Here is a 26,714-nt window from a genome sequence, read left to right on the forward strand (position 1 = left end):
TGCATTTTATTTTATTGTCGTTTTGCAGGCTTATGTAACCATGTCACGGTCGCCATGTAATTATTATTTCCCATCATCCTTAGATCCAGTGAATAGTCATATGTATTTTCAGGAGTGATCAATATCTTTATTTGATTTTTAATGCTTCACAATGTATTTTATCATTGATCAAAGACTGATGACTCATTAAAGACTGACTTGTACTTGGTCTTGAAGAGTCCAAGCTAGCCAAATGCAATCCGTCTGCGCCGGCAGAGAAGCCGTCGGCAGAGACGTTGCTTTGTTCTTATGTACTTAACTTAGGCAGCGAAAGCTCCGCTGTTTGAGAGAGTCATGTGCACATAAAGATCGAGCAGTCGCGCATGTTAATTATGCCGACTCTGCACTTCTGGTCTGAATAGCATTCTTGTGTGGTCAGATTACTGAGCACTCGAGATATGCTTGGAAATTGAATAGTCTTACATAAACATTGGTGCAAAAGTGCTACAATGTATATATGCACATTATAGAGCGACTCCTCCAAATCTGTTTGTGGCGGTGTTTTTATGATAGATAGTGTAGTTGATTGGAATAGGTATATTTTGAGTAGAGTTTAGGTGTGTTTCTTGTATGGACATTATCTAAGGGTTGTGTTTTTTTTATAATAATTTGAAATTGGTTGTAGTTGTTAATGTAACCGTTCATGTTCCACTGTATGACTTTAAGCACTTTTTGAGATTGGTTTTTAATTTATTCAGGAACTAAGGGCAATTTATCTGTTTTAATGTGTAATTGCAAAATATATATATATATTTTTTTTTTAGATACTGTCGCTGTTAAGTAGAGGGTTTTTGTTCTTTTCTTTTTTTTATTTTGTTGGTGTTTGTTGGTGTAGATTCTTAGTTTTAGGTCTTCGTGTATGGAGGAGCTCAGTGGTGATGTAGTCAGTCGGGTGATGGACAAGGGACTAACGTGTAGTTTCAGGCTTGCTAGTAGAACGCGACTATACTCTACACGCGAGGGCGGCTGGAAACAGGTCCCCTGGCAAGGTTATGTCCCTGGGGCGTCCCGGGCTTGACTAAGGTGTCACTCGACCCGTGCCTAGAGTCAGCCTGACTGAGGGCCGGGTCACAAAATAGCACAGTCTCAAACGGAGGGCTCAGGGTACCTGGCGATCCCCTGTTCTAAGAAGCCTTACCCGGGCGTCCCGGATCTCCGCCCAGTTGGACCATCCCTTTCTCCGCAACTTGTGGAAATCACATGGAGTCTATAAACAAAAATAAAAAGGAGTCAGGATCTCCCAAAAAACCTACCCAAACAGCAGTGACAACTGAGTCTGGCCGAACAACCTTTAAGGCAGCGAAGTTGGCGAGTGAGCCCACCTGCCTGGCCTCCACCACAGGATCGGGTTCGGGTTCGGAAGCCGAGGACGGCTCCGACCGATGCCTCAATCCTCCGCAGCCTTGCAAATATGGGTCCAATGACTGACCTAGACACATCGGACGAGGAGGGAGCCGATACTACCGTGGTGGAGATGCCCACAGCAGATGTCCGTGAGGCTTCTGCAAATAAACCTGCACCACAGTAAGGCAGCTTCCGCTGCTCTTCAACTCCATCTGGCTGAGGATGGAGTCGACATAGTCCTGATCCAGGAACCTTGGATAGTGGGAGGAAAGGTTTCAGGATTGGGGACTAAGGAATATAAGCTTCTAACAGCTCATAGCGAAGGTAAAGTAACGGCCTGCATCTTATCCAAAAAGCACCTTAGCATTTTTCTGCTCCATAATTACAGCGATGCAGATACCGCGGCAGCCATCGTGGAGAGTCAGCCAACTCCGTTCCGAGTGCTGTCATCGTACATGGCCTACGAAAGGCAAGAACCGCCGGATGAGCTGGTAAGAAGACTGGTACAAGACAGCGAAAAACAAAACATAGGCCTCCTAGTAGGCTGTGACGCAAACGCCCACCACACACAATGGGAAAGTACAAACACAAACGACCGCGGTGAGTCTCTTTTCAACGTTATCGTTCAAAAGTAATGACCCCACCTTTATCATTAGGAACCAAAAGAGAGGTAATAGACCTAACTCTCGTCTCTAAGCCACTATCAGAGTAACTCACTGGAGGGTGCTAGATAAGCACTCTTTCTTGGACCACAGATATATAGAAATGACCCGCACAACCAACCCCTCAAAACTAGCAGTTTTCTCAAGCCCAAGGAAAACATACTGGCAAAAATACAAAAATATTTTAAGCGAAAAAATCTCAACAGATCCCCCTTCATACCCTCAAACAATTTCTAGTCTAGTTTAAATTTTTACAGAAACCTGCCACTATGCATAAAAAAATGCTTGCCCAAATAGCAAGCCCAAAAGAAAAAGAAAACCTCCCTAGTGGCCCTGTGGAGCAAAGCGATCCTCGTGGAATTCCTTCTGTTCAGAAATGGAAAATACAATGGAAGCAGCCAGACCTAGAAAAATCCTCTCCCAATCGGCCACAACCTTAGGCTACCTTAAAAGAGCAGATGGCTCCTGGACCTCGTGCTGGTGAGGAATCTCTGGAGATACTTCTACACACTCACTTTCCAGGAAACAGCCAAAACGCTCTCACCTCCCAACAAAGGTCCTCCATTGGGCCATACGCACCTTTAAACCATAAAAATCTGCGGGTCCAGACAAAATCATACCCGCACAAATCCAACATGCGGAAATAATTTCCATAAACTGGCTTCTAGACATTTTTAAAAGGTCCCTACTTCTTGGACACCTACCGCAATCGTGGCCGAATTGTCTTCATCTCAAAAGCAGGGAAACCATTACACAAGACGCCCATGGATTTCAGACCAATTAGTCTGTCATCCTTCCTACTAAAGACCCTTGAAAGAATCATCGGCCTGCATCTGAGATCAACTCTCAATCCAAGTCTCATAATAGACACACAACAGGCCTACAAGAAAGGGAAATCGACAGAGACTGCACTCAATCAATGTCCCAAAAAGAATAAGTATGTACTGGTAGCCTTCCTGGATATAGAAGAGGCTTTTAACAATGTCATCCCAACGGCGATTACCGGAGCCCTGACAGACCTTGGAGTGGAACGCCACTTGGTGGGACTCATAAACCAACTGCTCACCTGCAGGAAGGTTATGTCTTTACTAGGCGCGTCAACCCTCACTAGGCACGTCAGCAGAGGCACTCCGCAAGGAGACGTCTTCTCCCCACTTCTATGGAACATAGCAGTCAACTCGATACTATGCGACATGGAAGGGGGGGCTGCAGGATAAAAGCCGATGCGGACGACCTTGCTATTATCTTCACAGGTAAATACCTGTTACGCTATGCGATTTCATGAGCGAAAAAGTCAGTGTTTTGTCCAGCTGAACCAAAAATAGCGGACTAGGAATTAACCCTTCAAAGACCGAGCTGGTTCTCTTCACCAAGAAGTATAATATACCAGACTTAGTCCCACCTATCCTCAACAATGAAAGACTTTCCTTCAGTAGCAGCGCAACGTACCTCGGCGTAATACTTGACAGGAAACTAAACTGGAACTTGAACCTCACAGGCAGATACAAAAAAGCTTCAATAGCACTCTTCACGTGCAAAAAAACAATAGGGCTCAAATGGGGCATAACCTATATAGTAAACTGGATATATACGGCCATCGTCAGACCAATACTACTGTATGGGGTCGTGGTATGGTGGCCGGCCCTGAAAAAAAAATCCAGCATAAAAATGCTAGCAAAGATGCAAAGAGCCTCGGCACTCTGCATCAGCAGTGCTTTACGCACCACCCCAAACGAAGCCCTAAATGCCATTCTCAACCTCTCAAGCCCAGAACTAGCTGGCATGAAACAGGCTACAGTAGGCACTCAGGCTTAGAGATACCAAACAGTGGAACCCACAAGAAGCGGGTCCCTCATGTAGCCTAAAACACATTCAAATAGTCCCCTCCAGGACAGACTACTGCACTCCAACGGAGTACATACAATTATCCCAGTGAGGGACGAGTGGAACTCACAGACACCTGGCCCCCAGAATGCTATCTGCTTCTATATGGACGGGTCAAAACTACAGAACAGAGTAGGAGGTGCAGTTTTCACCGAACAGCTATGCTTACGCATCTCGCTTAGACTCCCCGATCATTGCAGCGTCTTCCAATCTGAAATAGCAGCAATAAGGGAGGCCCTAAAACATTTAAAGGCACTAAAACCGGAAAGCTCACACGTAAACATTTTCAGTGATAGCCAAGCAGCTATCAAATCGATTGGCTCAATCTCAAGCCACTCAAAAACAGTATCGAATTGCCGCTCATCTTTACACGAGATAACACAACAATTCGTAATCAGCCTTATATGGGTACCCGGACACAGGGACATAGAAGGCAACTCCATCGCAGATGAACTAGCTCGAGAAGGCACGGAAGAAATTAAATGAAATAATTTTTTCTAAAGTAACTTGTGCCTTCTGAACTCAAATATGCTATTAAAAATAACGCTGAAGCATTCAGCATGCATTTTGTCTGTGATGTTCTCGCACCTTGCTGCAGCTGAAATTTCACACGCGGCGTAACACATGTTCTGCGCAAATGTAAATAAAAAGTACCGTTAAATGCTTCTGAAAGCTTGCAAAGCATGGTGGTTATGCAAAACCGGCCTGAAGTGTGCACTGTCACTGCTAGTACAAGTCATCATGCCCAATTCCCTAAATCATCTCTTCCAAAATTTAGTGGCAAGCATTCCGCTTAAAGGAATTTTAGGTTATCAAAGGTAGAAACCATTTCAATTGTCAGACACTAATTATCAAAAGGCTTTCATGCTGCTTATGATAATAAATGCGTCATTGTTTTTTATACTGTGTGTCAATTGTTTGAATTGCCAAGCATGACCAAGGCATCTTCAGGAGGTCTGCGATCAATTGTTGACACGGTTTCTGCCATTTATTCGTCGCTGTTGCCGCAACTGAAAGGGACATTGCCAAAGCTATGATTATCCATATGGTCATGTCTAAGGTGAACCAAGCGAATAAGTCTAGATACGAAGAACAGCTTGATTACGACTAGCTGCCTTCCTGGTCTGATTGCGCCACTCATTTAAATAAGAGCTATCAATATCAAGCAGCAGAAGAGTATGGTTTCAAATTGCAAAGCTTCGAAGTGTCGGATGTGAACAACGATATGAGTCAAGATATGAGTCAAAAGCTCAACAAATTTCTAGTGTCGCATACACAGGTCACGTGCTTAGCACTGACCAAGTTATTTTAGAGACGGCGAGTGTTGAGGTCAAGGATCGATTTGGCCAAGTTTAAGTGGCTAAAGCCTTATCGCAAATTAATTTTATGTCTTATGCAAAAATTGTGAAAAACAAAAACAAGGTTGTTGAGGCACTAATTGATTTGGGCCTAGGGAGAGCAATAATAAACAACATTTTGTAGAAGTCACTTTATTTTTATTTAATTTATTTTAGCAAAGCGAGCAGCTTTTAAAAACTTTGTTTTTTCTCCATCGCCAGTGTTTCCTGAAGTGTCGTACAAGTGTTGCCCTATCCAATAACCGCAGATCATGGGTAACACTTTTACCAAAGGTTTTCAGGGTTACGCCTTTTTCGCCTAGTTGGCGGTTGCATTTAAATTACGGCGGTAACCGACGTCCAGGATAGCAATCTTGGCCACTGGGTGGACCATGATGCCTTTTGGTGTCCATATTGTAGCTCTGCGTACTTGTTCATCTTTGGCCATCAATACGTCAGTAATACGTCCTTTTGGCCACATGTTCCTCGGCAGTTGATCGTCGACAACGATAACGACATCACCGATAGCTATTGGGGAACGTTTGGTGAACCACTTGCTGCGTCTGGTTAAACTTGGGGTAAATTCCTTAACCCAGCGATTCCAGAATTTGTCTGCGAATAACTGAGTTTGTTGCCAACGCAGCCTTAGATCGGTATTGCCATCTGCCATACACTTATAGCCGTTCGTCGATCCCAGAAGTAAATGATTCGGGGTGAGTGCTTCGTCGTCGGCTGAATCTAAAGAGACAAAGGTTAGTGGTCTGAAATTGATGATACTTTCCGCTTCCATAAGGGCGGTTTGAAGAGTTTCGTCGTTAAAGTTGTTTGTTGGGCAGATTGTTTTCAAAACAGTTTTGACCGATCGGACTAGTCGTTCCCATGCGCCTCCCATATGAGGTGCTGCAGGCGGGTTGAAGTGCCACTTAATTGCTTCGTATTTTATGGTGATTTCATCAAAGTCGATCTTTTGTAGTTCTTCTTTCACCATTTTCTCCGTCGCTTTAAAGTTTGTGCCATTGTCAGAAAAGATTTCTTTTGGAGTCCCGCGACGTGTCATAAAATTTCGCAGACACATAATGCCTGAGCTTACATTGAGTTTGTGGGCTACTTCTATGTGTACGGCTCTCAGCGTCAGGCAGATGAAGAGGAATCCCCACTGTTTTTCCTTGTGTCTGCCAACGTTGACCAGTATGGGACCGAAGTAGTCGACTCCCGTGTATGTAAAGGGCCTCTCAAAGCAGGCTAGTCGGGCGACTGGTAATGGAGCCATTTGAGGTACATCGGGGCCTTTCGAACTGTTTTATACAGCACTTGTAGACGGGGTACGTAGAAGTCGCTTCGAATACGATTTATCGTTGACTCGTGCATCATGTGATGTGATTTTTCATGGTAATATTTTGTAATTAAAAATGCGATTTGGGAGTTCTTTGACAGAACGATGGCGTTGTCAGAATTTTGGTTATCGTTTCTTCCCTGAATGCGTAGTACGCCGTCTTCGTTCAGGTAAACGTTCAGGGCAATCAACGAGCTTGACTTGTCAATGGCTGAATTATTTTTTAGAGCGGTTACTTCAGCTGAATACACCCTGGATTGCGCCTGTTTATATAGCCACGATTTTGCTCTATTTATGATTTCCGGGTCTAACGTTTTCGGTAGTTGATTTCCGAGACATTTGGCACGTACTCTTTGAATGTATAGCACGAATGTTGCTACAGCTCTGTATAGGCGTCTCCAATCAAAGAAGTAGTCTTCTGCAAAATCAAAACACTTTAGTTTGTTTACAACGAAGATATGCTTACGTAGTTCACACGGCTCGCTGTTATCGAGAATAATGTCTTGAAGTGGACATTCGCTTTCTGGCTTGACTAGGAAGTGAGGGCCTTTTAACCAGCGATTAGCGTCAGGAGTTTTGATGAATTTGGTAGCTGAGTCTGCAACGTTTTGCTTTGTGGGAATCCATCGCCTTTGGTTTCGAGTTGTGTTATCGATTGGTGAACCACTTGCTGCGTCTGGTTAAACTTGGGGTAAATTCCTTAACCCAGCGATTCCAGAATTTGTCTGCGAATTACTGAGTTTGTTGCCAACGCAGCCTTAGATCGGTATTGCCATCTGCCATACTCTTATAGCTGTTCGTCGATCCCAGAAGTAAATGATTCGGGGTGAGTGCTTCGTCGTCGGCTGAATCTAAAGAGACAAAAGTTAGTGGTCTGGAATGGATGATACTTTCCGCTTCCATAAGGGCGGTATGAAGAGTTTCGTCGTTTAAGTTGTTTGTTGGGCAGATTGTTTTCAAAACAGTTTTGACCGATCGGACTAGTCGTTCCTATGCGCCTCCCATATGAGGTGCTGCAGGCGGGCTGAAGTGCCACTTAATTGCTTCGTATTTTATGGTGATTTCATCAAAGTCGATCTTTTGTAGTTCTTCTTTCACCATTTTCTCCGTGGCTTTAAAGTTTGTGCCATTGTCAGAAAAGATTTCTTTTGGAGTCCCGCGACGTGTCATAAAATTTCGCAGACACATAATGCCTGAGCTTACATTGAGTTTGTGGGCTACTTCTATGTGTACGGCTCTCAGCGTCAGGCAGATGAAGAGGAATCCCCACCGTTTTTCCTTGTGTCTGCCAACGTTGACCAGTATGGGACCGAAGTAGTCGACTCCCGTGTATGTAAAGGGCCTCTCGAAGCAGGCTAGTCGGGCGACTGGTAATGGAGCCATTTGAGGTACTTCGGGGCTGGCGGTGGAAATTTTGCACAGTTGACAGGCCTTTCGAACTGTTTTATACAGCACTCGTAGACGGGGTACGTAGAAGTCGCTTCGAATACGATTTATCGTTGACTCGTGCATCATGTGATGTGATTTTTCATGGTAATATTTTGTAATTAAAAAGGCGATTTTGGAGTTCTTTGACAGAACGATGGCGTTGTCAGGATTTTTGTTATCGTTTCTTCCCTGAATGCGTAGTACGCCGTCTTCGTTCAGGTAAACGTTCAGGGCAATCAACGAGCTTGACTTGTCAATGGCTGAATTATTTTTTAGAGCGGTTATTTCAGCTGAATACACCCTGGATTGTGCCTGTTTATATAGCCACGATTTTGCTCTATTTATGATTTCCGGGTCTAACGTTTTCGGTAGTTGATTTCCGAGACATTTGGCACGTACTCTTTGAATGTATAGCACAAATGTTGCCACAGCTCTGTATAGGCGTCTCCAATCAAAGAAGTAGTCTACTGCAAAACAAAACACTTTATTTTGTTTACAACGAAGATATGCTTACGTAGTTCACACGGCTCGCTGTTATCGAGAATAATGTCTTGAAGTGGACATTCGCTTTCTGGCTTGACTAGGAAGTGAGGGCCTTTTAACCAGCGATTAGCGTCAGGAGTTTTGATGAATTTGGTAGCTGAGTCCGCAACGTTTTGCTTTGTGGGAATCCATCGCCAATTGTTTCGACTTGTGTTATCGATTATCTCCCCAACTCTATGCATAACGAAGGCTTGATATTTCCGTGGGTCCATATCAAGCCACTGTAGAACGGTCTTAGAGTCTGTCCAGTATGTACTTGAATTGATGTTGAGCCTTCTAACATTCATGGCCTTTTTGGCGAGGCCCACTCCAATTACAGCGGCCAGTAGTTCCATGCGTGGTATTGAGACTGGTTTTAGTGGGGCGACCTTACATTTGGCTGCTACCAGTACTGTGTCGACGTTTGCTCCTCGCTTGATACGAAGATATGTGACTGCTGCGTAGGCGTACGAGCTCGCGTCTACAAACGTGTGTAGATCAATCTGGTCGGCATTCGTCAGCGAAGTGGAGTAGAAGCGAGGAAATTCCAAGCAGGAAGCAGGACCGTTTTCCATTGTTGCCATGACGTGAACAGGGCGTCGGGCAGTTCTTCGTCCCAGTCTATGCCTGCTCGCTATACTTTTTGCAGTAGCATTTTAAGGCCGATCGTGTAGCAGGATAACAGGCCCAAGGGATCAAAAATCGACATTAATACTTGTAGGGCTTCTCGTTTTGTTGCTATGGATTCTCCATTTAAGACGTCTCTTTTAAGTCTCGCGAATCTAAAAGTATACTTAAAAACGTCGTTTGAGGGTTCCCAATACATACCAAGAACCTTCTCCGGGCCACCAAGTTCTTTGGGATGTTGTTCGGCTATTTGGCGCTCTCCAAAATGTTTGAGGATAGCGGTAGAGTTTGAGATCCAATTTCTTATAGTGAATCCTCCCTCAGCATGAATGTCTCAGACTTTTGATGTTACTGCGATCGCCGCAGAGTCGTCGGTGTAGCTGTCTATAAGGTCGTCCACATAATGAGCCTTTGAAATTGACTCGAAAGCTCGGGGACATTGATCCTTAAACTCCTGTGCGTTTTTGTCCCGCACATGGTGAGCAATACAGGGCGCGGGCAAATTCCAAATGTCATTGCCCGCATGACGAATGTGCGGGGAGTTTTGTTGCCCTTGTTAAGCCACAGAAATCGTTGAACATGCATGTCGCTTTGCTGGATTGTTATTTAATGAAACATCTCAGCGATATACGCGCACACGCCTATACGACCTACTCTGAATGCCATAAGAACCTCGGTTAGAGGGTTTAAGTAATCGGGTCCGTTCAACATAAAGTCGTTGAGGGATTTGCCGTGACTCTTTGCAGCTGCATCCCAAGCCAATCTTATTTTATTTGGCTTTTTTGAGTTTAGAGCGATGAATATAGGGAGGTACCATACACGGTTTATGTCCTCTGCTATATCTTTAGTTTCCAGTTCGAATGCGTAGTTTTTGTCGACTAGGTTGTCAATTTGTCCTTGAATTTTATCGAATAGCTCTGGATTCTTGTTAATTTTTTGTCGAAGACATTCGAGTCGTTTAAGTTTGTTTGAGTAGCTGTCTGGGAGAATTACATTTTTGTCTCGCCAGAGCAGTCCAATAGCGACCATTTACTTTCTTGCATGTTTCCTCCAGAATTCCCGTAGCCTTTTTGTCGTCTTTAGAGAAGAGCTCCCGCGGTGTGATAGGGTCTGCGTTGAAGCTTTCTCTTACCGTCTTGTCGATGTCGTCCCAGTTGCAAACGCAGTGATGAAGGGAATAATTTTGGGTGGCATTACTTGCGCCCTGAACACTCCATCCTAGCATACATTTTGAGGAGATAGGCTCGTTGCGTCTTCCTTCACGAATTTTGCGGGGAACAACAAAGGTCCACTTGTTTGCGCCAATTAGAAGCATCGGTGCAGCTTTCCAATATGATTTTATGGGCAATCCATTTAGGTGCTTGTATTTGCTGCAAGGTTTATGTGCGTCAACGGTTTGCTTAGGTAGGGCAAGGTATTTGATTGAGTGCACGTTGTTGAGCCACAGTTTTCTTCCACTCCCCATCTCCGATATTTTTACCTGGGCTTTGAGAGACATTTCCTCCGTACGGGTGGTGTCTCCGGTCCACTGCACACAAAGTGGTTCAGAGGAAACAGGAACCTTGGAGCCCTCGTCCAAAAACGCATACATGTCGCCCTTTCTCCTTTCCCATATAGTGTTACCGGCATGATTCTAAAGTATGATTCTTCGAGGCCAGTTTCTTGATGGTGGGTACTGACGAGTTCGGGCTTAGGAGCTTCTCTGTGAAGGAGAGGGTGGTGTTTTGATTGACAGTTATCAACGCCGCAATCGCGTTTTGAGAAACATTTAAGACGGTGCATCTTTAGGCATCTGTAGCAGGCCTTGGCGTCGTTGATTATATGATGTCGCTCCGGAACTGGTAAACTTTTAAATTTCCCGCATTGGGCGGCGTAATGTTCGGTGGAGTTACACATGACGCATGAAGGGTTCGGTTTGGCGTCTTCCTTCTGATCGTCTTCGGACTCACACATTCCTCCGGTTGATAAGTGCGTGTGGGTATTCACGCTCCATGAATTTTGTGCAAGTATCACTGTGGAGGCTGCTTCTGCTAAATCGTATATCCAATCGCTAAATGATTTTACAACATGGATAGAAGCACTGCGTGGATGCATGGCCCAGCTTAACTTATGATGAGTGGGCAACTTGTCAATAAGCTCGCGCAGAAGCATGTGCGTACAGGTTACAGGCCTCCATTCTGGCGCACGCGTTGCGCACTGCCATCGCAAAGTCGATTAGGGACTCCAATCTATCTTTGTGTATACTTATTTTACGGATTTTGTCGATGAGCCGGTCAAGGATCTGTTCCGGTCGCCCAAAGAAGGTTTTTAGCGTCTTGATAACCTCCGGGACGAGAGCCGGCAGTAGCAGCTTATCACGAACCAATTCGTAGGCTTTCTCTTTGAGACACTTCTGGAGACGAAGCATGTTTTCAGCGTCTGAAAATCCGGCTACCGAGCAGCTGTTCTCGTACATGCTTATGAAAATTGGCCAGTCTGCTGGGTTTCCATTGAAAGTCGGCAGATCTGCTGGTAATATTGGCCTTGCTGCTAGTTGGGATGCAGTTGGTCCAAATGATAGGATGTGTCTTTCCTGTGTCCCCTGCTGCTGTGCAAGTATTGCATATTTCTGCTCGATATATTTCTTTTCCACTTGGCGTGTCTCTTCTAGCATCTCTATCATCAAGTTTTTTGAGCATGGAATATATGATGTCTCAGCTGGCTTATTGGGATTGGATTCGATTTGTATTATGTCGCCATCTTTCGGCAAGGTATTTGTCAGTTCTTTGCGTTGTAAAGCGGCTTGCTGTGAGGTGGAAGGGGTATCGTCGACAAGTTTGCACAAGTCGCACGTCCATTGTGACTGTGCAATAGAGGCATCGACTCCAACGCAGGCGAAGTGGTACCATGCCTTGCATACGTCGCACTGCACCCAGTTTAGTCGGTTCTTATTGCATGAACCGCAAAGAGTTACATCTGTCTCCATTTCCGAGCCCGGTTTCTTCGTCACAGATAATTTCAAAACTAATGGCGTCGGTCCCTGGCGTCCCTACTTCAACAGAGTTCTACACATACATAGCCTTCATACGTGTACGTGTGTATCTTGGCTTATAGGTATGCGTGTGTTCCCTGTGAATTTCACAAATGGTTGGCGTCACTCTTAATTGCGCCTAATATTAAGTACTAACAAAGTTTTTTAAAGACATGTTGAGGCACTAATTAATTTGGGCCTAGGGAGAGCAATAATAAACAACCTTTTGTAGCAGTCACTTTATTTTTATTTAATTTATTTTAGCAAAGCGAGCAGCTTTAAAAAACTTTGTTTTTTCTCCTTCGCCAGTGTTTCTTCAAGTGTCGTACAAGTGTTGGCGGTTGAATTTAAATTACGGCGGTAACAAAGGTTGGATTCAGTTTATAGATAGGTGATCTTAGCAGAATAAAGCTGCCTCGATACGTCTGTAAGAGTCAATACAATCAACTGCAAATTCATGGCTTTGCATACGCGTCGAGTGACGCTTATGGACGTTGCATCTACATATGTACACGATATGAAGATGAAGTAGAGACAGTGTTGGAAAATCTAGAGTCGCAACTAAGACTATTCCTGGTCATGAGTTGTGCGCTGCGCATTTGCTAAGCACTGTGTGGAGACAAATTGCCCCTGTTCTGTAGAAATTTAAAATAGACAGCGTGAACTTCTGTTCCGACTTTCAAGACACTGGTTACAAAGAGAGCCTGATTTACTATTTACCTTTGTAGCTAATAGAGTTGCTGAAATTCAAGAGCGCTCTTATCATGTTATATGTCAACATGTACCGACTGAGTTTAACCCAGCTGATATTGCATCAAGAGGTGCATGTGTAGATGAGCTTATTAAATCATTATGGTTTAAGGGTCATAGCTTCTTACATGACTCTGCCGAGAATTGGCCACAACTCCATAAGTTTGAGCTCAAAGTAGTTTATGAACAGGCAATATTAAATAGAATTTTAGAACTAATTGAACGACGAACTTTCTTCTCTAAAATTATTCGAATAATAACAAATGTCATGCGGTTCTGCTACAGAAATTATATTCCCAATTCTCATATCGTGTCGGCCATTGAAAGAAGACTAGCCATTTGAAAAAAAGGGCAAATAGTGCAAAAACATAGACTTCAACGAGAAATATTGTTTCTTGAAAAATCGCACGTTTTGCAGCCAAGTATTCAGTCGTAAAACCCCTTTATGCATGAATTTGACGAATCTTGAATACATTTTAAAGTCTTTAGTGTATGTGGTAGGTTACTGCAGAGTAACATTCGCTACGATGTAAAATTACCTCTTTTGTTGCCTCGAGACGAAACTTTCGTCAAGATATTTGTACGCAATCTGCACATTAAAAACTATCAAACTGCCAAAAAGTATTGATTGCACTTTTGAGGCAGCGAATTTGGCTGATAAACCCACGAGAAATGTGCTCAGCAAATGTGTTTGCAACTGCGTGCATTGTTTTAAATATAATCCAAAATTATTAGGCCATATCATGGACAACTTGCCTGCAGACCGTTTAAACAAAGGTCGCCCCTTCAGAGTTTGCCGTGTTGATTTTAATGGACCATTCTATGTAAGCTACAGATTTCGCGGTAGACCCCTAGTAAAGGCTTATGTTGCTGTGTTTGTTTGTTTCACGTCAAAGGCTTTTCACCTTGAACTCGTAATTTACTTATCCACTGATGTGTTTTTAAATGTATTTAAAAGGTTCGCGGGCAGAGGAGGACAACGACAATGCGACTAATTTTGTAGGAGCGACAACGTACTGAAGGATCTGCAAACAGCGTTCGAGAAGCAGACGGAGGAGCTTCAGGACTACGCCGCGGAGAGAGAAGAGGAGTGGATCTTCAGCGTCAGGCGTCAGCTGTCGGAGCTCAAGCTGCGGTTTGGGCACAGCTGGTCCAGGGACTATGTGCTCAGCCTCCAGCAGCGATCACAATGCACAACAAAGGCCAACAACTTATAAGTGGAAATAAAGATGCTTATTTAATTACATTGCAACACATACAACAAACAGTTGATCTTGAACAAATGAAGTGTGATCAAATTACACATCAATAATCTGTTTGATACCGGGTCAAATTTATTTAGTTTTTTGTTAAAATTTGTATCTGAAATACTCTTTAAATTTTTCAGATGAATCATTTCTAGACCATTAAAACAGTTTTAAAACCTAACAAAACACATGCAGTTTATACTACTGACACAATTTTTTCAACTAACGGAAACACCTAACAAATCACCAGACATCATACACATAGATTTTCACTCGATTAACCACTACACAATCCCATCTCGGGATTCCATTAACAGCACTAAACACATGACATTCTTCTTCAAGACCCATGGTATCCCTAAAACAATAGTGTGTAAACCAAGCCCTTACTTCGCACGATTTCTCATCAGAAAATTTTGCAACCAATACAAGATAATTCTACATATAACATCTTTTCAATAATCTAGTAGCAATGCCCCAGTAAAGAGATTACATTCATCCCTGAGGGAAATCTATAGGACAATTTTCGATAAGAAAAAAACCTTAGAACTTAATCTAGACCACGACTAGACGGTAGCGGAAACATTTATAACGTATGACAACGCGATACAATCTACCACAAAATTAACACCTTACGAAGTTTTTACAGGACGAACCCACACCTTTGAGCAGAATTACAAGGCAGATAGTCACTAAGACTACCTAAGGGAAATAGACAGCTTCAAGCCCCATTATATAAGTTTGAGAAAAAAAAACTAAGTGAAATCCAAAAATTAAGTGAAACCAGGGCTCAACCGGTGGCGGTAGAAGAGGGAGATACAGCTTTCAGAAAAGAAAACAGAAGGAACAAACTGACACCCCGATTCGCAAGCCACAATGTTGCAAGTGATAACGGGATAACATTCACGACTAGCAAAAGACAAAAGATCCACAAATCCAATATTAAAACAAGAGAGAACGTAAAAGTGAAAAATATCAAAACATTTTTCAAAAGTATGGGCGTGGCCGGTTTTGGACGGTTTGTGAGCGTGGCAACGTGTTTTGCCAATTTGCGCTGCGTCTATGTCTCCGGAATCTGTATGCTTCATATCAACTTTCTAGCTTTTGTAGTTCCTTAGATCCCGACGGCCTTACAGATCGCTATGAAAATAGACGCTTGTTGGTTAACAGCCACTTGAAGATTTTACAAAGCCTCTCAGCTGTCTACCAAGAGTCCGGGACCACCTTAAGACACCTACAGAGCACAATTCAAAGCTGTTTGACAGCCTTAAAGACGTTCTCCATTCCAGTCGAAGTTTGGGATTGCCTCTTGGTGTTTATGGTGTCCGCAAAGCTTCCCAAAACCACACTATTCTTGTGGGAACAATCCATCCACAAAAAGGCCGAAATGCCAACTTGGAATGAAATGGATGCGTTCCTGACCGAGCGCCATCATACTCTGGAGGCCGTCGACGAAGTCCGGCAAAGCGTTTCGGTGCAATTTCCGCCGAGATCGGCAACTGCGAGCGCCCCACCGCGCAGGCTCTGCTCATACGAGACCAGAATGGCTTCCGCCCCGAAAGGGTTGTGATCTCTGTTTCAGGGAGAAACATCCTATTCGCTCATGTCCACGGTTCCTTGAAATGGATGTAAATGGTCGCTCCGACTACATCAGGAAAAGGCAGCTCTGCCTGAACTGTTTCGCACGAGGGCACCAGCAACGGGATTGCACTAGTGCCCACAGCTGTTTCTTATCACACCCTCCTGCACCGCGGTAATCCATTTGCAACCGCTCCAAGTTCGTCTGCGACAGCCAGATCTCGGCCCGCACCTATTCCAGAAGGCACGGGCGCCTCAGAGGATCCCTCAGATGTGCAAGTATGCTTCGCTTCCGGTTCAAGAGCCGTTCTACTGGGCACTGCCCTCATTAACGTGTGCAACTTCCAAGCGCGAGCCCTGATTGACCCTAGGTCCGAAGCAACCTTCATTACAGAACGGCTGTTCAACTTAATCAGACTTCCTTTTAAGGCTATCCAGGCCCAAGTCTCCGGCCTAAGCCAAACCGTGACTGGTCAACTCACTAAGGTGTGTAATTTTTCGATTCAATCGCCTTCCAAACCTTGGAACCGCTACCTATGTTCTTCCGCACCTGTCTGGAAATCTCCCCTCGTATCCAATCCCACAAGATCTTCATACGGATCTTCCGGACATCCCCCTTGCGGATCCCAAGTTCCTTGAGAGCTCCCAGATCAATGTCCTGATACGAGCAGACATTCTTCCGTCTATTTTTCTCGGCAACTTTAAAATTAACATCCCTTTCCGGCCAGGAAACCATTTTTGGATGGGTGTTGACAGGCTCAGTCCGTTCTTCAGACCCCGGAGGGTGTCCGCCTTCTCCACGCGCGTTACCTGCGCCCTCTGGGACTCGCTGGACCTAGAAATTCTGGGGGTGCAGGAAGTGCACAGACCGTCTCCGAGTCTGATTCGTTTTGCGAACAAAATTTCGTAAAAACCACCATAAGGGTCCATCGTGGCAAGCATGTTGTGACGCTCCCCTTGCGCGACCCCGAGCACAAGGGTTCCGACTCTCAAAAGCTGCCGCCATTTATGTCCGAGTTAAGGTCGGGTCCACGGTTGCGGTGAACTTGTTGACGGCAAAGACACGGGTGGCCCCAGTAAAGACGGTGTCGCTCCGCGGCTGGAGTTGTGCGGAACCGTTCTATTGTCCGAGATGGCCAACGTCATTCTTCCGGAGATGCCCGGACCTGCGTCCGCCCTCTATTGTTGGACGGGTTCAACTATTGTTGTCGCCTGGTTGCACAGGCCGGCATGTCATTGGACAACATTCGTGGCTAATCGGGTCTCAAGGATCACGCAGTTCACGGAGGTTGAGAAATGGGCACATGTCGGCTCCGAGCATAATCCGGCTGATCTCGCTACTCGGCTGATCTCGTCTACTGAGATTTCGTCGTCCGAGCGTCTCCTAATTTCCGTCACGCAACGCAGGCATTTCACCCTTGAGGTTGGCTGTTTAAGCCGAAAGCGGCCGGTGCCTGCATCCAGTCCTGTTCAAAACTTGAACCCGTTTCACGATTCTTAAGGGCTCATGAGAGCTTGCGGCCGGGTTACAGCCTCCGAACTTCTCCAACAAGACGAACGGCATCCGGTTATCCTTCCGTACAGCTGCCATCTGTCTCGACTCCTCGTCCATTTTACTCATCGCATAACGCTGCACGGCGGTAATCAATTGATGATCCGTCTGCTCCGTTCCAAATTTTGGATTCCGAAGGTGAGGAATTTGGTCAAATCCGTTATCTATTCCTGCAAGGTATGCGTCATTCACAAAAAGTTTCAAACTCAATTCATGGGAAGGTTACCCAAGGAACGGGCGTCCTTTTCGCGGCCCTTTACCCTTACTGGTATGGACTATGCCGGATCCTTCGACGTCAAAAACTACACGACGAGCCTGCCTCATTACAAAAGGGTATGTGTTGGTATTTGTGCTTCTCCACCAAGGATATCCATTTAGAGCCGACGTCCGACCTCGAAGAGCTGTCCACGTTTTTGGTTAGGATCGAAGTGTGCTTGAATTCGCGTCCGCTAGCGCCAATGTCCGAAGACCCCGCGGACCTGTTGAAACTTACGCTTGGGCACTTTCTTGTTGGAGGGCCCCTTCTCGCAACGGTTGAACCCGAGATAAAGGGGGATACAACGTCCATCATAAACCACTGGCAACACCTGAAGGCTCTCCTTCAGCAATTTTGTCTGCGATGGAAGGAAGAGTACCTTAAAGAATGTAGCAAAGGTCGTCCTTCTTCCGATGGAAGCAGACGGCTGCCCGAAATAAACAGTAGCCTGTCCACTCCAATGTTCCTCGTCACTGTGTGTTTTATAGTAAGTCCAATTCGTAGATTTACCAATACTGATTTTCGCTCCTCTCTCCGTCCTATTCCTCCAGTTATATCAAGCACGATGTCTCCACGTCAGCGCATCGCCACCGCATTGGAAAGCAGATGTACTCGAGGTACCAACTCCTACCGTTGCTAAGTCTGCAGTGGGATCCACCCGTTACGGAAATGCAGCCGATTTCTGCGCTTGAGTGCCGAGAAGCGCCTACGGGCTGCCCTCGCCAATCGGTACTGCCCCTGCACTCCGACGGAACGTGTCGGCGAGGGGACTGCTGCAAAACGTGCGGGCAGAATTATCACACGCTGCTGCACCTCTTCGAGCGCCAGCCGCGTCAGGAGGGGCTCCGGCCGCAGAGCCACGGAACTCGTCAGACACTCCACGGCGTTTTTCAGCCGCTCGTCCGCCTCATCACGGCGTTCCTCAACCTCTCATGAGGCGTCCGTTGCGCCTCGGCAGTTTTCCGCCGCCCGTCCGAGTAGCCCGCCGAGCGCATCCTCCGTTCCGTCGCTGTCGTCCCTGTTACAGCGACACAGCGTCAACCTGCTACCGACTGGGACTCAGGTCTTCGACACGGTGGCCGCCTACGAGCTGCATCGACGCGTCGCTGGCGACAGCGTTCAGACTGCCAACGACCAGAGTTCGGGATGAGCAGGTTTGCTTGGCCACCGTGAGCTCCAAGCTGGACAACAGCTTCCGGTTCGAACTGGTTTTCAAGGTCGAGCCCCACGTGCGCATTCGCACTCCAATCCGGGATCTGAGCGAAACAGTGCGGTCCCACTTCCAGCGTTTCTACCTACACGCTACGATCTTCAACTTTTGCTCTGCGCCGTGGGAAATTTATCGACTTCAACAAGCGTGCTTGACTTATCTCTGGACGACGACGCCCCCTGCAAACACCCTAAAAAGAAATGTAGAACAAGCAAAAGAAAAAATCCATTCCTTGACCTCAAACCAAAGAGAAAAAAAGAGGATTAATATACGACCTCGGTACCGTCACTAAGAAAATCACCAGGCGACGCATCCGTTATAGAAACTAAATTCAGAATTTTTTAATACTTAAAATTAAAATAGCATTTGCCAACAAATAGCCTAATTGTACAGCATAATTGTACATTTGAACAATATGTCACATCATTTAAGTACCGAACAAAAAAAGATCGAAGAATATATTAATAATTTTAAGAATAGTATTTCTAAGGAATTAGAAATAATATAGATATTCTACAAAATCACATAAACAATACAGCCGAAAGTATATTGTTGGCCAAGTTTAATATAATTCCAGATTGCTCAGGTCTTTAAATATCATTCAAAATTGAAGGAACATTAACCACATCAATTGTTTGATAGTAATAGGAGGAACCAAATACGATGACAACAAATTGTTATATGAGAAACAGATCAAGTAATCCTTACCTACAACAAAGAACGAAACAATAAATGCAACGTTAGAAGATGAGCCTGAGCAAAATAGTTTTACATCTTCAGGAAAATAAAGCCAAAATACTTCAAATCGATAAATCTTCAATTCCTGACCTATAAATCTTGTGTTATCCTAGCCATTCTAGTACTGTATGCTCTATTCATGAAAAGAAACAGTACTTACCTACCCAATCCTGCTGACCCAATCAACTACGTTCCGCCCATACCATCACTATGGCCGTCACTTCACGCTAGGGGGGGAGGAAATACCACATCAGCAGTCTCTACGCCAACTTCCCCGCCCCCTTAACCACCACGTCTCAACCGTTAGTTCGTCGCCCTCTCATGTTCCAACATAGTGTAACTTGTGTTGGAACAGCTGAGCAAAGACCAACGAAGACATTCTTCAAAACTACTGGGACAGCAGATTCGCTGTACGACAACTGCGAATAAAACATTATTTCCTTCTGTTAGAGTTTCAGTCTTAAGTTATATGTCAAACTGAGAAGTAATAAACAAAATCTGGGATTAAATATAATATATTTTATAATACATACTGCAGTCGGCTCTCTGCCAACTGTGCTGCTTTAGAACTAAGAACCTTTTTATACATTTGTACATACACATACATGTAAATCAGAATTAAGAATAGGCAGCTCAAACAAGAACTAATAAACTAATACTTTATGAAATCATTTGGACTTAACATGATGGAGCATAATGAACATAACATGGCGAACGTGACACTCGAGCGTACAAGTGGAATACAGTGAAAACACCTTACGACACAAAAAAAGCAGGAGCCACCTGTACACCAGCAACGGCAGCCCGTTTATTAGCAGCAGCAACAGCAATCTATGCAGAAGCAACATGTACACCAGCAACGGCAGCCCGTTTATCAGCAGCAGCAACAGCAATCTATGCAGAAGCAACATGTACATGGACACAACAAACTGGAGAATATGGTTTATTATTGCTGCAATGTATTCTATATGGATTATATAGGGTGTTTTTTTTTAGAGGTATAGAACTTTAAATTGCAATAAAACAACGATGGATTATTCGATTGACATGAATTTTATTGACATGAAAGATAATCTTGTGGCATTACATTTTAAATATGATTTCTGGCATATGACCGCCACGGCTGGCTCGGATGTAGTCCAATCTGGACGTCCAATTTGCAATGACTTTTTCCAACATTTGGCCGTATATCGGCAATAACACGGCGAATGTTGTCTTCCAAATGGTTTAGCGTTTGTGGCTTATCCGCATAGACCAATGACTTACATAGCCCCACAAAAAGTAGTCTAGCGGTGTTAAATCACAAGATCTTGGAGGCTTATGAAAAATCGGGAACAACAGCAATCTCGTTTTGGGCCCATTCGACGAATCTACGCCTTGCTTGATGATCGTTTGGTTTCAATTCTTGCACGAGTTGGATTTTGTAAGCACGCATGACGAATTGCCAAACCAAACTGAGAATAAATCACTTGACAGCTGTTAAATCGGTCGCCATCTTGAACAGTAATGCCAACTTAAAGTTCTATACCTCTAAAAAAACACCCGTTATATAGCTGCAGAAATATAATGTCTAATTAAACAGATTGAATATAAGAACCCTGTTCGCGGAAGAACTAGATCGGTGGCTTCTTTAAGAATCATATACAACGCTTTTTTTTTGCCACTTTTGCTTTAACATCCATCTTTCACTAGCGGTTTTAAAAATAAAGGAGATACACAGTCTGCCCAGCTGCAAAAAGAGCAAAGTGAAAATTTCAGCATTTTTCGTGGGAAAGAAGTTGTACCTTTTCATTTTACGCGTAACGATTAACATACTGAAAATATTAGAAACCGTCCTTATCCATATATAGATGATATGGTTTATGCCTATAAATATATTATAATATATTGCATATTTTAAATAATTTTTTTAATCATTTTTTGGTGATATGAAACACCAGGGTTTTTTTTTGCACTATGATATTTTGTTTCGTATTCAATGGTAAATCACATTAAAATGTATATTTGGTATCAAATTTAATTAATAGTCTTTATATTCTGAAACAATATTTGATTTTGGTAAAAGTTACCTGAATTCCTTGTTGTGATGTTACTTGATATTTCTCCCATTTAGCCATTACATCGCATATTTTCTCCTCCGATGAAATACTTCTTTCCGAGTTTCCTATAACTTCATAAATGGAATATCCCTTTGCATTATCTTGTAAACCGATCTTTTTCTTTATTATTTCTAATACGTCATTTGTTGTGGAGCTTGGTTGAAACTCGATTGAGTAATATTGCCCATCCATAAAATAAAATTTGGCATAGCATGGTCGGCGATTTGTAGTACATAAAATTTCCTCTCGGCTTGGCGTCCACTGTCGACGCCTTGTCCCTTGGGTTCTGAAAAAACACTATCAAATAAAAAATTACTTTGGTTTTATTAATTTTTTCAAGAAATTATCTATTTTTTATTTCTCGTCAAAGTAGTACTAATTGTTCCCTATCGAAACTTTTTGACACTGTCTAGATTATGAGTAATGTGATATAATATATGATTATGGAAAACGTTTAAAATAATTTGAGAGTCCAGAAGGCGGCGGATCGTATGAGCAAATTATATAATAATAACCATATGAATTATATAGTACGGAATTCGTCAAAAAATACCTGTTTTAAAGCGAGGGGAGCCTAATCCGCAATTATGACCATATTATAGTCTAGACTAGAGTATAGTCGTACATGTATGGTGTGTACATCCCTGTACCTGTAAACTAAATTTCAGAATACAATTTAATTTGCTTGTTACGCAAGCCTCTTGCATTTTAATATGAAAGAAGAATATAAGATAGTCAGTTTTTTTTTACCAGTTATTTAAGAATAAGAATAGGAGGAATTTTGAGTTTTTCCAATTTTTAGTCTAAGCTTCGAACTCTTTTACAATCATATTTTCCGACCAAAAATCACTAGAACATATGGTTGTCGGTAGGGACAGTTTTCTTGAAAATCAAAATATCCCTAGCATATAAAAAGTTTGAATATTTGTCACATTTCTGTTACCCGTTTTCATTTTGCCAGTATATAGGTTCATTAAACTGCGAGTCTAGCGCTATGAGGATACAATTAGCTCGATAAAAACTTTCTCTAGCTGTTGGGTCAAAAACCAATAAGTAAAATTTTATTAATATTTAAATGCTGCGCCTTACGAATATTAGTTGACATAACATATGTTATAATGATGCAGAGTGGGTGAGTTAGAAGAGAAGATAGGATAAGAATATATGAAAAAGTTGTAATAGAATTTCAACGCCACGACGAGTTGGAAGTTGTATATTACTAAACTTTGAACTGCCAAATTGTTGGTTATTCGCGCCTCGCGTCGCTGCCAGTCTACCCAAACCCACAACAAATAATATGTGTGATTGGAATAATCCATTCCCTGTCCGATACCCATGTAAGCTGGAACATAATAATAGCTATGCCTGTCAATAAACGAATAACACAGCCTGGGGCCAAAGAGTGCTAGCGTCTTGACAGTGGTATCCGTAGACCTAAAACTATCGTGCTTTCCCTAAGGTAGCGAGCAAACTACGTATGTATGTACGTATTGTTATTGGTTAAGAAATAAAATAAAATTAAGGATTTCTTTTATTTAAATGTACAACATCGGTAATGTATTAATGGTAAGGTTTTTTTTAGTTAGATACACAATGTAAAACTGACTTTAGAAATAAATATGGATTTTATTGGAGACAGCGACGTGAGCAGCGAATCTTTACCAAAATCAGAAGATTTTGATTGGTCAAAACAGTGGACAATTGGTTCCAGGCTACAATAGGTTTCGTTTACTTAATTTGGATTGGTTAAAGCTTTTATGCTAACGAATGGGGTCACAGGAGAGACCTTTTGTTTAAAAGTTTCAAAATGGTTTATGTCTGATGGCAAGGATTTTAAGTGTTTTTATTTTAGTCATTTGAATAATTTATTTATTTATTTTAGTTTTAAAAATCGTATTGGTACTAATATTAATTTATTCGTTGTGGATAACATAAGCTTATATTCTTTTATATGTGATGAAGCATTTTATATATTTTTTAGTTGTATTACCGTATTAACCATATTATTATGGTGTCCCTATATGTGTTTCAGTATATTATATGTGATAATAATGTTAGGTTTAATGTATTCTATAGATTCATTTTTTTATACAATGGGTTATAATATGTTTGCTAAAGATTTTGTCGTATTATCAAATAAAAATATAAAATATTCATATTTATTGTTTATTTCAAATTAATATGCAATGATATTTTCGTATTTTATAATTAGACATTTTTGACTTTCTTTAAATAAAGTGGGTATATGCGCTGGAAAAAAGTGTCTGAAAAACGTGATAATTCTATACGTGATAATTGTTAAATGAGGTAGCGGCACAACTACGACAGAATTCGGCTTGACTTCGGTGTTTTGGTACTGAAGGGTATTTTACATTCACATACGCACCCGTACATACCCTTCAGTACCAAAAATTCCTTACCCGTATTTTTCTTCGCGAGAGTTCGAAAAAACAAAAACAAATCTCAAAGGCGTTTTCTAGCAAAGTTTCGAACACCGAAATCAAGCCGAATTCTGTCGTGGCTCTGCCGCTGCCTAAATTCGAATTTCAGATTTGTTTTTTTTTTTTTTGAATTAGTTCAGAGCAGTGACCGAAAATGAGAGTGAGAGATGTGAGGAGACAAAATCAGAGTATAGAAAAAAACGCTATGTATACCCTTCTGAATACCGTTCTAATAAATGGTGAGATATTTTTTATATATTTAAGTTTATATTTAATTTATATTTTAAATTTAGATAAATTTAGATTTTAAATTGTGTAAGAAATTAAACGGTCGCTATAGGCAACGCCAATGCGTCCGTGTTTAATTATTTGCCTATGTAATTCTAGTTACACGGGATCATTATGGTCGGAAATACCCTGGCACGGGCCTGTCAGAATATTCGGTTTCGTTTTCCGTCACTCCTTTCCTTTTGCTTTTACATTCAATAGTAGAACGGGGCAAGTGGTTTTTTGTCTTAACGGTGTTTCAACGTGAAATATATAAAACCGGTAAGTAGTGTTTCGCATTGGTAAATTAGCATAGCTAATTGCATTCTAAACTACATGATATAAATATAAGTTAACAACGAACTCCCAGGTTAGCATCAGCAGGCGTATTTTTATTCCTCCTATTAATATTAATCATTTTATTACCCATAATTTATTAATATTAAGCATTTAATATTATAATCATTACTACACTCATGTATGGTCCACCCCAAATTGGGTCCACCCTAATTGGCCCGAGAGCTGAGCCAACATATTGCGCCCTTATGGGCCGTGGCTTTGTCCAATTGGCTAGCAGCGATCGTATGACTTCTGCAAAATGTGCATGGTCAGCGGTCTGCCACGGGCATCCGGTCAGGCATGAGCTTTTGTTAGTTCTTAAGTTCAGTTCTGATTTTATATTCAATTAATAAATAGCACAAGCTCATATAACGAAACTACGGCACTTAGCCGTTAAACCTTTTTATTACAAATATACCGGCTGAGTCTCTAGGCCAGCGGTATTGAAGGACAGTCTCCTTCCAACGTAATCATCCTATTTCATCATAGAAACAGGACGGCCAACCGGCCCCCCACTGGACAACCAGCAACAGCCAACCGGCTACCTTCACTAAGAGACAACAGCGAGGGATATATTATTGCCTACCTCCCACTCCACTTAATAACTGACGCCCAACTACTCTTCGAACCTACCCTGAAGATCATAAAATGTAAGTGACTGTGCGACTAAGATAGCACCAGGTCATGATACTGTAACAAACGAATAAATAAAGTGTGCCTGTGAGTTCTGCATACCTCGCCGTACAGTGTAAATCCCGATATATATATTTCATTGCATTTTTGTGTGGCGGTTATGCCCCGCACCTTTCCCCTGGAGTATTCTGTGAATTTACTTAATTTGCATGTGTCTAATTTTAGATAAAGAAACGTAGAAATTTTGTGCCCAGTGTATCTGTGTGTTTGCTAAGCCTGCGCTTCGCTCCAACCATTTCCCAACTGGAATTTTTCTTGGGATGTATAACTCAGCGTTTTTATCGTGATGTTTTCTCGATTTTTCTGTGACTCCACTCTCTGTGCAGCAACTCCAGCAAACGATTGCTAAGTTTTACATATATAAATTCTGCGGGTTTATTATTATATTTTCTCTCAAATTCGTTATACTTCGCCCACTGTGTTGTGACTCCTCTAAAATATTGTACATCGTCGCCAGACCCTGATTTAGCTACAAGTGTTGGCCAACTAAAAGCGGTGCGCGAAACGAAAATTTTACCTTTATTCGCCACCCATATTACTGCCAATTAATTCACTCAGCTTCATTTGCGGCCGATGAATTGGGAATATAGGGAAGTGAAGCAAGAAGTAGACAGTGACGATAGTGAAGAAGTCGGATTTTGCCCCGCAGTGAGACAACCAGACTCATCAGAAATGAATGCAGAAATGGTCCAAGCGCTCATAACAAATGCCGTCAACGCCGCGCTAACCGCACAGGAGCAGCGCTGGCGGGCAGAAATTGAATCAGTTAGAAACCAGGTCAGCTCGTTAACTGTGCAGGCACCCCAAGTAGAAGTTTATGAAAGGGTAACGCCGGACCCCAGCATAAAGTGTGATGTCAAGCTAGATATTGTGAAATCGCTCCCAACCTTTAGCGGCAGCCACGATGAATACGTGTCTTGGAGGCAGGCCGCATCAGATGCGTACGAGGTATTCAAGAGATACAAGGGCAGCGAGGCCCACTATGAAGCAGTGGTAATTATTAAAAACAAAATTTGTGGTAACGCGCGAGCGCTCCTCACGTCACATAATACTGTGCTAAATTTCGATGCAATTCTGGCTAGGCTGGACTGCACATACGCGGACAAAACGTCCCTACGAGTATTACGTCAAAATCTCGAGATGGTTCAACAACGTGATGCCGATCTTATGGCATACTTTGACGAAGTCGAGAGGAAACTCACGCTCGTCACGAACAAAATAATTATGTCGCATAGTGCGGACACGGCAACTATCTTAAATAAGGAGGTTAGGGACGATGCCCTACACGCATTTATTGCTGGGCTGAAAAGACCACTCAAAGCACTGGTGCTACCAGCACAACCAAAAGACCTTACGAC

At 42.9% G+C, this 26,714-nt stretch overlaps 1 protein-coding gene and 1 long non-coding RNA gene across 3 annotated transcripts; both read left to right on the forward strand.

Moving 5' to 3' along the window:
* The first annotated feature begins 1,645 nt into the window (after nt 1-1,645).
* Nucleotides 1,646-15,179, forward strand: LOC120457603. 2 transcript variants are annotated; one of them, XR_005617046.1, is made up of 4 exons: nt 1,646-1,707; nt 1,772-1,983; nt 2,040-2,053; nt 13,895-15,179. It is a non-coding gene; the product is annotated as an uncharacterized LOC120457603 (long non-coding RNA). The 2 variants fall into 2 exon arrangements; XR_005617045.1 differs by lacking the exon at nt 2,040-2,053.
* A 2,313-nt stretch (nt 15,180-17,492) lies between these two features.
* Nucleotides 17,493-18,261, forward strand: LOC120457602. Its single transcript, XM_039645114.2, has 2 exons — nt 17,493-18,056; nt 18,121-18,261. Exons 1-2 carry the CDS (start codon nt 17,493-17,495, stop codon nt 18,259-18,261), a joined length of 705 nt encoding a protein of 234 aa, XP_039501048.1.
* Nucleotides 18,262-26,714: the final 8,453 nt, after the last annotated feature.

The sequence above is a fragment of the Drosophila santomea genome, unplaced genomic scaffold, assembly GCF_016746245.2.
Source record: "Drosophila santomea strain STO CAGO 1482 unplaced genomic scaffold, Prin_Dsan_1.1 Segkk5_quiver_pilon_scaf, whole genome shotgun sequence".
Taxonomy (NCBI): Eukaryota; Metazoa; Arthropoda; class Insecta; order Diptera; family Drosophilidae; genus Drosophila; species Drosophila santomea.

What these genes read in the sequence shown, in the direction of transcription:
- LOC120457602 (XM_039645114.2), top strand. Translation starts at nt 17,493, where the DNA reads ATGCGTCATTCACAAAAAGTTTCAAACTCAATTCATGGGAAGGTTACC. An exon ending in TCGTCACTGTGTGTTTTATA is followed by an intron (nt 18,057 to 18,120) that starts GTAAGTCCAATT and finishes CTATTCCTCCAG; the next exon opens with TTATATCAAGCACGATGTCT.